Source organism: Ipomoea triloba, chromosome 13 (genome assembly GCF_003576645.1).
Source record: "Ipomoea triloba cultivar NCNSP0323 chromosome 13, ASM357664v1".
Lineage (NCBI taxonomy): Eukaryota > Viridiplantae > Streptophyta > Magnoliopsida > Solanales > Convolvulaceae > Ipomoea > Ipomoea triloba.
In genome coordinates, this window is record NC_044928.1 from 27,508,755 (window position 1) to 27,521,913 (window position 13,159).

The 13,159-nt window shown below is 39.1% G+C and overlaps 3 protein-coding genes across 5 annotated transcripts; 2 read left to right on the forward strand and 1 right to left on the reverse strand.

Annotated features, from left to right (window-relative positions):
* Positions 1-59: 59 nt before the first annotated feature.
* LOC116002502 (tRNA pseudouridine synthase A 1) lies at positions 60-2,577 on the reverse strand. Of its 2 annotated transcripts, none has more exons than XM_031242650.1 (6): positions 2,406-2,577; positions 2,202-2,319; positions 1,260-1,399; positions 799-1,161; positions 582-644; positions 60-467 (listed from the first exon to the last, which is right to left on the reverse strand). In XM_031242650.1, exons 1-6 carry the CDS (start codon positions 2,478-2,480, stop codon positions 231-233), a joined length of 996 nt encoding a protein of 331 aa, XP_031098510.1. In that variant the 5' UTR covers positions 2,481-2,577; the 3' UTR covers positions 60-230. The 2 variants fall into 2 exon arrangements, with proteins under 2 accessions (XP_031098510.1, XP_031098509.1); XM_031242649.1 differs by having other exon boundaries at positions 2,202-2,322.
* A 1,687-nt stretch (positions 2,578-4,264) lies between these two features.
* Positions 4,265-8,512, forward strand: LOC116002121. Of its 2 annotated transcripts, XM_031242153.1 has the most exons (4): positions 4,267-4,499; positions 4,811-5,198; positions 5,464-7,335; positions 8,040-8,512. In XM_031242153.1, exons 2-4 carry the CDS (start codon positions 4,849-4,851, stop codon positions 8,179-8,181), a joined length of 2,364 nt encoding a protein of 787 aa, XP_031098013.1. In that variant the 5' UTR covers positions 4,267-4,499; positions 4,811-4,848; the 3' UTR covers positions 8,182-8,512. The 2 variants fall into 2 exon arrangements, with proteins under 2 accessions (XP_031098014.1, XP_031098013.1); XM_031242154.1 differs by lacking the exon at positions 8,040-8,512 and having other exon boundaries at positions 4,265-4,499; positions 5,464-7,339.
* Positions 8,513-9,566: 1,054 nt separating this feature from the next.
* On the forward strand, positions 9,567-11,484 carry LOC116002783 (ABA-inducible protein PHV A1-like). Its single transcript, XM_031242951.1, has 2 exons — positions 9,567-9,953; positions 10,577-11,484. Exons 1-2 carry the CDS (start codon positions 9,623-9,625, stop codon positions 11,293-11,295), a joined length of 1,050 nt encoding a protein of 349 aa, XP_031098811.1. The 5' UTR covers positions 9,567-9,622; the 3' UTR covers positions 11,296-11,484.
* The last annotated feature ends 1,675 nt before the right edge of the window (positions 11,485-13,159 follow it).

A 13,159-nucleotide genomic window follows, 5' to 3' on the forward strand; every position in this document is an offset into this window, starting at 1 on the left:
TTTAGTTGATAAATAATTACAAAGAGGTAAACCAGCTTAAGTTGTCCATAACTGATCGGTTCAAACTAAGAAGGCCAATAATAGTACTATTAAGTGATTGATGTTTATCTCAAGTAGGACTACCCAGAACCTATTTACATATTTCAGCAGAATGAAGTGATGATCAATCTCTATTTTCAATACATTAAGCATCTCTACTTACACATGTAAAACATGTAGATTTCACCATTTCAAAAACATGGAAGCTTGCATGTTCTTATGCTATGATGCATGCCAAAACTAGTTACTGGGCTACCAACTGGAAGGTGTAGATGTTCTTCCTTATAACTGATAGCCTTAAGACAGAGACCATGGGGTGGAACTGACAATGTATACTTCGCAAGTTGCTTTCTATCCCGAGATTCCAAAATCTTGGGAACGAGATCGGGTGGAACTGCTTCCCTTCCCACTTGAAGCAACAACGCCACCTGCCAAATCATAGTATCTCATATTCAGAAGCTACTAAAAATCATTGGAAGAATTGAAGCATACCAAGAATCTGTAATTAGTTTCATGGATTTATGGTGGAATGAGTGGTGTACCATGTTTCGAACTTGTCGATAAAGAAAACCAGATCCTTCAACTTCAAGCTGCAATAATGGCCCCTGCATAGCAGCATCACATTAACAACTTTTAAAACCTTCAAATCAGACACAGGGCAAGTCGTGCTCTAATCCCCTAAAGTCGACTGTCTAACACTGTGTCTACAGTCTCTTCCCTATAATGTCCTCGGCAAACAAAAGAGACAGAAACACGTACTGTTTCAATCACATCAAAGCGGGAGATGGTCTTCACTGGATTTCGCACCCGTTCATTCCGTGCTGCATTGGCAAAGGCTGAGAAGTCATGCTTTCCTATGAAATGCTTAGCAGCATCTCTAACGGCGTCAGCATTAAGTTTATAAATACTGTGGTAAGCATGGAGCCTCTGGAAGGGGTCCATAATGGCGTCATTATAGACCTTGTACTCATAAATCTTACTAACGACAGAAAAACGAGCATGGAATTCAGGGGCTGCAGGGCCAATTTCCCTGACTCTAATATCTTTAGGAAGCAGACCATTTAGTGCCTTGTGGATGCCATCCAGGGTGTCATAGTTAAAAGGCGTAATAAAGTGCGCTACCTGAAACCAAACACGATCCCATCTCTATTTATTTTCTTATTCATCGAAACATCTCTATTGATTCCTGTGAGTTTAAGAGCATGGAAAGGAAAGCAAACCTGACCCAAGGCATGAACTCCTGCATCCGTTCTCCCTGCCCCAACTAGGTTAAGATCTTTGCGCTCTAGTTTTGTAATTTTAGTTAAAGCCTGTTCCAAAACGCACTGTACTGTCGGTATTGATGGTTGATATTGCCAACCTATTGAATGTTCAACGCTGAGGGTGGTTAATAATTAACAAAAGCAACCCCCAAAATGGTGAATTTGAAGAGCATCCCAACTTAACTCAAGGGATCAATAAGCAACTATACAAATCACTCTCAGCAAATGAATCATATATCATACTATTGAAGCACAAGAGATTAGAACTACAGACAAGAAGATTTCATAACAGTTAACAGCAGATTAGTATATAGTAACAGTATGGGGCAGGATTCCATGAGAACTGCAAACTACCCCTATTGTGCATTCACAGATAACTAATTGTGCATCTGGAAACTTCTCTCTAAATGTCTTTTTTTTGAGTACTACTAACTCTATTAAAATGCAATATTTGTTCATAACTACTTTCTCAACCTCCTGAAGCACGAAGAGTCAATATCGCCTCCATTGAAACTCGAACCCACAACCTCCTATATGGGAGTACAACTTGGTGCCACCACACCACAAGGTCTTGGCACTCTCTCTAAATGTCTATAATTACATCCGATTACGATTGTGCATTGTGCATTGTGTGATGTCTGATTGTGCATTTGAAAGCTTTCTCCAAATTCACTGAAAAATACAGTAAAACATTCCCAAATGCACAATTGTAATTACAAAATGCAGAACTGCGGATGAGATTAGTTCTCACGTTTCTCACTGGTGAGTAGTTCTCAATTGAACCTGATTCGTAGCAGTATATCATATCTCCAGCAGTAGCAGTAAAAATCAAAATTCAATTTTGTAACAGCAGATTTCCTTAGCATTAGAAACCTAAAATCATGAAAGAGAAGTATGAACCTGAAAATCGGGTTCCATCATAGGAAATGAGTAAGCGCCACTTGTAAGAAGGAAGAGCAAGAGTTGGGAAATGAAGGTCGGTTGGGTGAAGATGTTGACTCTCTCCGCAGCCCAAATTCTGCTGATTCCTCCATTAATGTCAGTATATATCACAGTAAACAATGCAAACACTCCGGAATAGAACGGGAGGAATACAGTGGATACCGGAATTGAAGGAGAAGAAGCAGCTTCCGCGAGATTTGGAAGTGAAGCCAGCCCGACAGCTGCCGAGAAACCCATGCGTCGCAACTCACCACTTGTCTCGTCGTCGTAATGCTTCCCGGCGTTCTTACCTCACCGGCGACGTTTGCTGTCATCTATTGCCTCCTAATCTGTTCTCGTGTATTTTACTTTGGGTCTCTCTTTTTGCGACTTAAATTGGGCCGGTCACCATGTCTTTTTTGTTTTTTTTTGGGTTTTAATTTATATTCTTTGTTTCTTAGTTTCATTTTATGTGTCTAATTAATTTAACGAAATTTGACTAAGATTATTTATAATTTAAATATTTATTGTATAATTTATATAATTAGAACTTATATTAAAATATAACTTAATATTAAATACAAAAAAAAAATAAAATTAAAATAATAAGAACAATAAAAAACAAAACAAAGAATCACGGATTAAATTGACCTATGAATAATAAATATTATAGATAAATGAAACAAATAAAGCATATATGCATGTATGTATGTCGAATATCTTGTATGAAACTATAACTAAAGAAATTCAAGCTTATTTCGTTTAATTTTTTATTTTATTTTATTTTATTTCTACTTCAAGTGGAGGGAATCCCGAGATTAAAATGAAAAATCCATGTTTCCAACTATATCCTTTCTACTAGGGATACCGTAGTGATTATCTTTAAGAAAGTCACTAACCAAATGTGGGAGTTGTCAAAACCTTTAAGGTCCAAGGTTTAGTCACGTGACAGACTCAACAACGATTTTGTGTTGTTCCCTATAAATTTGCTTAAACTCCACCCCACAAACTTGTCTATTTCGTTTAGACATGTTTTGTTAGCTGTTTTTATATTACAAATTGACGCGGCGTGAAAGTCAAGCCTGTGCTTAACGGCTTAGTGGCAGGCAACATATCCGATTGTTCGCCACTATCTCTTTCTCAAGTTGTTATTAATTTTGTTTGTTTTCAACTTTTAGCCGTTGTTTGCAATTGCAACGATCAAAATTAGTTTGATCATTGTAAATTTATAAATGTAATTTTTTTAAGATCAGTGATAATTTCAATTAAAAAAATATTTCCCTATAAATATACCATTTGACTTTTGACTTGCATAAAGATTGTTTAAACTTTTGTACGAATTTATAAAAATTTATATTAAAAATATTCATATACTTTGATTAACTTTTATGTACTTAAAAATTTTTGCAAAAGTCATTAAACTTTCAAATTAAATACATCTTTAGAACTTTACAAAATACAAACTCTAAATGACCCAGTTTATTATTATTTATAATGTTCCTACAAAAATATTTCAATATGCTATTGCGAACACTATGTAAAAATAAAAAAAATGTTATTGTCAATAGCAATTTAGAACGACTAACAATAGCTTCTTGTTGGGCTATTGGTTGCGAAATAAATAATATGCTTGAGAACCACAACACCTTACTAAAATACGTCAATGATTGAATATTTACAAGTTATTAGCTAGGCACATTGTGCTAAGATGTGACTTCTGTAGCTCTCCTTGAGGAAAGTCGCAAACTTAAAAAATTGACTCTTTAAATTGTAACAGATAAATCGAGAAAGTATAAAACAAATACTATCTTGTAATAGAGTCAACAGTACTAAAAAAAAAATTACACAAATTACTACTATTAAAGTAATAAATTATTAAATAGGCCATATCACCTTAAAAAAGAAATATAAAATATATAACAAGCAAAAAAATAAAAATGATTGAAAAGTGAGATTTGACCCAAAAAACTTCCAATCCAAAGGGGCCATCCAAGAATTTGACGAAAGTTAGGGCCCAAAAGAGTTAATAAATGTTAGGGCAAATCACAGAGAAGCCCCAAACAAGTGCAGAATCAAATCCCCACCCAAGCGTGCAGCAACACACAGGGTCACTTCAACTTCCGTATCGGAGCCCTCAACTCCGGCCGGTCGAATGCGCCGCCGTTTTGTTTCAACGCCGTCCATTGTCCCTCCGCCGTAGCAAAATAATTCCAGGAGCGACGAAGCTCAAATTGTAGTGAAGTCGTTCGAAAATCGAAAACCCCCCTCTATCTACAGGTAATTTGCTTTTCTCCTCCAACCTAAATATTGGATTTTGCGATTCTTCCCATGAATTTTCTCGAATTTATATTACTCGACTAAAAACGGATGTGACCAAATTGCTTCTGCCTTCTTGCCTCTCCACGGATTTCTTCTTTTTTCGTCATGTTGGTCTCCGGATTCAGGTTTTGCGATGCTCCGACATCAATTAGGGTTTCTCCCGGAAGCCCTGCATGTTTATGTTTTTTTTCGTTTTTTTTTTTCTCCTCTTATGGAATTATTATTGCTTTGTCGTACGAAATTTGGTGTCTGAAGTAGATTTGTTTCAGTTTCAATTCGCTGAGGATTTTATGCTGCTGCCTTGGCGATGGCCTCCAAGAAAATCATTGCCGTGTGCCAATCGGGAGGGGAGTTTGTGACCAACAAAGAAGACGGCTCTTTGACGTACACCGGCGGCGAGGCCTACGCTCTAGACCTGGATGATCAGACGACTTTGGATGATTTTAAGCAGGAGCTTGCTGACACCTTCCAGTGTGTCACCAATGGGATGACTATAAAGTATTTTCTCCCCGGGAACAAGAAGACACTCATCACTGTGTCTAAAGATAAGGACCTCAAGCGCATGATCAACTTCTTCCAAGACTCCGATCAAGTCGATGTCTTTGTAATGGCAGAAGAAGCTGCTGTTCGTAACGTATCCATCATGCCTGCCAGCAGGTAATTGGTGTCTATAAGTACTCGGTAAACCCACCATTTTGTAGGTATACCAGACTAGGTTGCTCATAGCTGACTGGTTGAAACCAAGAAGGCCAATAGGCTGCCTCCCACGGGGAGTTGAACTTTAACATTGTGGTTACAAAGCCAACAGTCTGACCAATTTGGTTGTTTTGGGCTTATGTTGTCACCTGACTTTTCATTTGCATTGTGATGGTTAATAGTGCTGTGTAGATATTAATATTGTATAGAGTGGTTGATTGTGCAGGTCAAGCAGGACGACTGTGTCGGAGGCCGACCTGACTCCTCCCACACCTATGGATTTGATCAATCCTAATGATCAGATTGTTGTTGACACTCCCATTGATATCAGTCCCATTGGGGTCTTCCCTACCATCAATGACGAGAGGCATCGTAGGGCTGCTATGCAGTGGGAGAACACCATCACTGGTGTGGACCAAAGATTCAGTAGTTTTGCTGAATTTCGAGAGGCTTTGCACAAGTACTCAATTGCTCATGGATTCACTTACAAATATAAGAAAAATGATAGCCATCGTGTCACTGTGAAATGCAAGGCGGAAGGTTGTCCTTGGCGTATATATGCATCAAAGTTGGCTACGACCCAGCTAGTATGTATTAAGAAAATGAATGCAAATCATACATGTGAAGGAGCTGCTGTAAAAGCTGGGTACCGAGCAACAAGGGGATGGGTTGGAAAAATCATAAAGGACAAGTTAAAAGTTTCTCCCAATTACAAGCCGAAAGATATTGCCACTGATATTAAGCGCGAGTATGGCATTACACTGAACTATTCTCAAGCATGGCGGGCGAAAGAGATTGCAAGAGAGCAGCTTCAGGGTTCTTATAAGGAAGCATACACTCAGATACCTCAATTATGTGAGAAAATAATAGAAACAAATCCTGGTAGTCTGGCAACATTTGCCACAAAGGAGGACTCCAGCTTTCACCGTTTGTTCATTGCATTTCATGCTTCGATATCTGGTTTTCAGCAGGGTTGCCGTCCTCTTCTTTTCCTTGATAGCACTCTTCTTTATGCAAAATATCAAGGAACGCTATTGGCTGCAATAGGTGCAGATGGTAATGATGGTTTCTTTCCAGTAGCCTTTGCGGTTGTAGATGAGGAGACTGATGACAACTGGCATTGGTTTCTGTCGGAACTTAAACCCGCTGTCTTAACAACTCAACCTATAACATTTGTTTCTGATTTCCAAAAGGGTATTAGAGAGTCATTACAGGATATATTTGGTAAGGATTGTTACCATGGTTATTGTCTTCGATATCTGGCCGAGAAACTAAATAAGGATCTGAAAGGGCAGTTTTCACATGAAGCAAGACGACTTATGGTCCAAGATTTGTATGCTGCTGCTTATGCGTCAAAACTTGAGTTGTTTGAGCGCTGTGCCGAAAGCATAAAAGCTATCTCACCTGAAGCTTACAATTGGGTTATAAGAAGTGAGCCAGACCACTGGGCAAATGCGTTTTTTGGTGGGGCAAGGTATGACCAGTTGACTTGCAATTTTGGCCAACCTTTCTACGATTGGGTGGCAGAGGTGAACGAGTTGCCCATAACTCAAATGGTGGATGTTCTAAGAGGGAAGATGATGGAATTGATGTATACACGACGCGTTGAGTCCAGTCAGTGGGTTACAAAGTTGACTCCTTGTATGGAACAAAAGCTTCAGAATGAGATTGTAACAGCACGATCACTTCAGGTACTACTGTCACATGGGAGCACATTTGAAGTTCGGAGTGAAACTGTCGATTCGGTAGACATTGACCATTGGGATTGTAGTTGCAAAGGGTGGCAGCTTAACGGGATGCCTTGCTGTCATGCTATTGCTGTTTTTGAATGCCTCGGAAGCAGTCCATACGACTATTGCTCCAGATACTTCACAACCGAGTGTTACCGCTTGACATATGCAGAATCCATTAATCCTGTCCCGAATGTGGAGAAACCAGTAAACGGTGAACAGCAGATAATAGCTGTTGTAACTCCTCCACCAAATAAGCGCCCACCCGGTCGACCAAAGATGAAACAAGCTGACCCTATGGACATAATCAAACGACAGCTCCAGTGTAGCAAGTGCAAGGGTCTAGGCCACAATAAGAAGACTTGCGAGTAAGTTTTCTATCCTGACACCTTTCATTCTCATCTCCTTTTTAAGGATCATGTCTGACAAATTTGATTTATCTGGAAATTAGTAGATTTTCTTGCAGATCACTACATGTTATCTCTTGAATAGTAGGAAGTTTATCCATGATTCCATGGATACATCTATATCTAATACATGCACACTCATATCCCATCTACTACAATCTTCATTTTGCATGGATTGTTTTATTCATTTGCTCATATAATCTATGAAGTACAACTTGAATTAAGTTTATGAGGAATGCTTTCCCTGCATGATATGGCGTTCGGGGGATACCCCATAACAAATTTCAAACTTGTCGGTCTCAGCACAGTAGTTCAGTTGGCACTGAGTGTGACTAAATAAAATAGAGAGGTGTAAATGGATCAATATTCAATAGTAATGATCTTCATTTGATGATTCATGCATTTAATGAGGATGGAATAACATCAATCATTCACCTTCCTCAGAGAGCTTCTGCATTCTGAGATGTCTGTCTTCTTGAATGGATATAAAGTATAAACCACACTGGGCATGTTAAAACCCGAACAATGAAACACAATGTGTTGAACATAATACATAAATATAAATATAAATGTTCAGTCCAACTGTCGTCTTGTCTTAGATTGAGATGAAACATATCATTCTTTAGCATAAACTAAGAAGCCATTGTTTTTTGTTGTGAACACAGGAAGGTGAACAGGATTGAAGTGGCTGAACAAGAACAAGAACAAGAACAAGAAGAGCAACCAGAATCCCTACTTCTAACGGGGATTACAACAGAAGAACCCGAACCTGAACATGAACCCGACCCCCCCCAAGTAGGCGCATGATTCATTGTCTTGTTGTCCGTCCGTCCTATGTACTTGTAAAGCTCTTTGTTTCGTCGCCAGATACATCTCCAATGAAATGGGAATTCATAGAAAACTTTAGGTTAAATTAAAGCTTTTTTTTTTTTTTCCTTTTATTTTTGGGGTTGTAATCACAGAACTTTTGTAGTCCTTTTTGGTTAGGTAGATATAAAATTCTTAGTTTCATAGAAGTACTGGGCTCTACATTTTGCCATTCACCCTCCCCCATCTTTACCATTATTGTCTCCATCTTTTAACTCAATTAACATTATCCATTATAGTTTCCCAATAAACTTGGTTAAAATTTGGCTGAATTAGTTTAATTTTGTAATTCTATAGGATGTATATATTTGAGTAGCATGAAAAAATTGTTACTGAAGCAGTCCTAGCTCATTGGTGAAAAAAATGTTTTTGAATTACTATGTGGCCTTAGTTGATTGGTGAAAAAAAATATTTCTTAACATTTTGAAATAATTTCTCTAATTTTTCATTTTGATAAACTCCTTTAAATTTGTGTTCAAGTTCCATTGTAGTCGTTCTAACTTCTAATTGATTAGTAGAGAATACTAGTATTTTGTGTTTAATTTACCTGGTAGATTTAGTTGAATAGTGAAGATTTGAGTTTTGTATTCAATTTCGTGTAGTTTTAATTGACTGTCGAGAGAATTTGTGTTTGAATAGAAAATTTTAATGGACTAGTCAATATACTATGTAATTTAATAACTCGTTGAAAAAATTTGTGTTTAAACATAAAACGCTAATTGACTAGTTGAAAACGTGTGTTCGGATATTAAACTTTAGTTGACTAATGAGAAAATTTGTGTTTTATATTTAATTTACCAAATAGTCTTAATAACTAGTTGAGAAAATTAAAGTTAACATGTTTTATTGGATCGGAGTGTGAAGGAGTTTTGGATAACTAATTGAGAAAATTAAAGTTAACATGTTCTTTTGGATTGGAATGTGAAGGACTTTTGAATAACTAGTTGAGAAAATTAAAATTAACATATTCTATTGGATCGGAGTGTGAAGTAGTTTTGGATTTTGGAATTCTAACATTTTGGGAGAATAGAAAATTTTAGTTAAATAGAAAAACATGACGAATGAACCTCTGCTATGTATATACTAAGATAAGAAGTGGGAGCTGAAGCGCCGCCATTTTTACTAGGAAGTCGGTGAGAGTGGTGATTAGATCCTTCTTGAGGATGCTTATAGCTTCTTTCAAAGTTTCAAACCATGTACACGTGACACTTGGGAGATGAAAGGTCGACACGTGTCATCGAACCGGTACCCCTCTCAGCCACGTAGCATTCCACCATTCCTATATTATCCCTAAACTAAACTTCCATCCCAAACAATAATAAACTTCCAAATCTCATTTTTCTCTTCAACGTAACGTTCAATCACAAACGCAGAAATTGAAATGGCGCCATCAAGCATTCTTAGGCCGTTGGCGGTGGCGATAATCATTATGTTGGCGTTGGCGGCGGTGTTGACGCCTGCCGTCGGAGGCAAATACCACGCTGACGACGAAGACGACGAGCTGTTGGAAGAGGCAATTGAATCAGAACTGAAGACGGTGGTGGATGATGCTCATCGGCAGAAGGAGGCGAAGGATCAGAGTTCGGAGTCGTGGACGGGATGGGCCAAGGATAAGCTCTCCGAGGGCCTAGGTCTCAAGTCTACCCCCCACGACGGCGACACCTACGACGCCGCCAAGAACATTAAGGACAAGATCACCGACTCTGCTTCCGGTAAGTAGTATCATAACTCTAAACTTATAGACATATGTTAGGTTAACATATTATATATTATGCATTAGCAGTTAACATATGCAACTTATGATTTTCTCCATAGTCTATAGGTTTCTGCCTAGCCCCCTAGCATCTAATTTGGCTGAATTAACCTGTTCTTTTCGATTAGAATTAATTCGGTAGGCTTAGCCTTGTTTTATATATATATATATATATATATATATATATATATATATATGAATGACATATACACCTACACATTTTTAGTTAGTAGCATAGGCGCCACTCTAGGTCTCTAGCGTGGCTTGAGACGCCAAGCCTGTTTAGGCGCTAGACGGTCTTCTACTATCATGATATATTCACCCACACATTTTTTAGTTAGTTGCATAGGCGCCAGTCTAAGACGCCAAGGTCCTCGATGACGCTACCATGACATATACACCCACACATTTTTTAATTAGCGTCATAGACGCCTAGCTTCGTTGACGAAGCTAGGCTCTCCTCTATTGTCTAGGGCTTATTATTATGTGTTTGCAATTACTACACTATATTAGTGTTTGTACATAATCCTAAAAATCAACTAGAGTGTGGGTGTGGCGTCATTCAACGTTTTTGCAATGCAGGAGCAGGGCAGTATGCAGCGGGTAAAGCGGAGGAGATTAAGAGGGCAGCCAGCGACAAGGCCGGAGAGGCCAAGGACAGGACGTATGAGGCGTCGGGGGACGCCAAGCAAAAGGCCGCCGGCGCCGCGGAGAAAGCTTACAACAAGATGGGGGAGGCCAAGGACAAGGCGGCGGAGACGGCCAAGCAAGCCTACGACAAAACCGGCGAGACCAAGGACAACGCAAAACAAAAGGCGGCGGAGAAAGCCGGAGAGACAAAGGACAGGGCATACCAAACCGCCCAGGACGCAAAAAACAAGGCGGCGGATACCGCGGAGAAAGCATACGAGAAAACAGGGGAGTTCAAGGACAAAGCGTACGAGAAAATGGAGCAATCCTCGGATAGGAGACGAGAAGCCGAAGAAAAAACGCGGCAAGCCGCGAAGGACTTGGGAGAGAAGGCGGCGGAGAAAGCGAAGGAAGCGAAAGACGCGGCGGCGGGAACAGCGAAGAAAGCGGGAGAGCAAGGGAGCGAGAAGATGGGATGGGCGAAGGAGAAAGCCAAAGAAGGGTACGAGGCGGCGAAGAACAAAGCAGGGGAAGCCTACGAATCCGCTAAGGACACAATCGCATCAAACCTCGGATCCGCCAAGGAGAAGTCGCGAGAAATGAAGGACAACGTTGTTTGCAGCGACAAAGCATGTAACACCAAATCCAAACACCGCGACGAGGAGCTCTGATCTGATCTAGCTTTAATGTAATCCCACTTGGTTTTTTTCTTTTTTTGGATCTTGTTATAAAGATATGAAAATGGTTTATCGTCAGATGTTTTAGATTGATGGAGTGGACTTTGGGGTTTTGTTTTGTAGGCATAAATATTTCGGGACTCCATTATCGCTTTAGGCCCAAGCTAATAATATGAACAAGTTTGCAATTATGAATTGGGTTGGGAGCCTGGCCTGTTTGAAAGATTAAAAACAAATATCTACATTATAAGCCGTAGATTTATGAAACAACAACTCACTAATGGCTCAGGGCCCAAACAAGGTCATAAGTCGTAGGAGAGATTAGCTTGGAGTTTTTAAACTTAAAAAAAATCAATTACATTATTTGACAGACAATTATTAATTATATCTACATTATTTGACAAACAATTATTGATTATATCGTGGATCATGGTAAAATCAATCTTAATTATATCTACATTATTTGACAAACAATTATTAATTATATCGTGGATGTCTTTTGTAGCACATGCTTTTTTGCACAATTACAAATAACTTTGATACTGCTGCAAGTACTTAAATGTTAACAGATCATTTACTTACAAATTTAAGTCCATATACTTATATGTGTACCTATTGCAAGTATGAGTGCTGACCAAATGATAAAATAAAGTCTTGATAATTTAAACAAAATGATACCAATGCAAAATGAATTATGATTGACCAAATGATAAAAATAAAATCGTGATAATTTAAACAAAATGATACCATTTTAGATTTTTTTTTTTTGATCGAAAATGAGGGGAAACCCAATAAAAACAAACTAATTACGTAAAACTGACACCCCCCACATGAAGAAAACCTTCTGTGAAAACGAGCTCCAACACGATCCTCAGCCAACACTTCCTGCAACCCATCCGGAACTTCAGTCAACAGAACAATGCCAATCTGAGACAAATGAGCTTGCTTAGCTAAGGCGTCCGCAAGCTTGTTTTGTTCTCTGTAGATGTGGTGAAACTGAACCATGCGAAATCTTGCCTTCTATACCATTTTAGATTATGATTCACTGAATTCTGATTCATGACAATTAGTATATTTGTGGGGCTAAATTGAGAGTTTTTTTTTTTTTTTTTTTTTTTGTCAAAAGTCGAAGACTTTGAATTGACATGCAATTTTGATTTTTGAACCATTAACCGAAGTAAACAAGCTAAATTATCGGCATAAGTAATGCAAGGGGACCAAGTGAAGGATGCCGTTGCTTTCTAACCAGACAAAACAAATATCGTCTGAGTTGTCAAAATCTGGACCGTAAATTGATAACAGCTCAGCCCGGCTCGGTCCGCGGGGACTTGGGGAGACCCGCAAAGATGCAGCGGACCGGGAGGGGACGGACAAGTGGACAACGAAAGGGAAAGCAGTGGGAGAGATGGGGTAAACGGAAGCCATTAAAATTAAGCCAATAATTCAAACGGCGTTAGGTAGCAACATTAATTTTGATTTTCCCAGATTTCTTGTCATCTCACGTGTTTTGTTCTCATAAACATCACTAGCGGCCACGGTTAAACGTCACTTCCGTTAGTCAGTGGCGCCCGCCCGGCCCGCCCATGCTGGACCGGCCGTGTACCGTGTACTGCTTGTTTCTTTGGTTCAGACCGCCGACCCCCATTCGACTATGACCACCACCGCAACAATGATTGACCGAACCTGTTGTAACACAAAGAGTCAACGCAGCCTCTATTGAAGCTCGATCTCATGACTGAAAGAGTCATTGCATGCCATCTGAACACAAGGTGCTTGAGTTACATATGGGTGTACAATGAAATAACAAAGAGTGTGATGCGATGATAAAAAAGTTATTAATTATTTTGAAAAATACGTT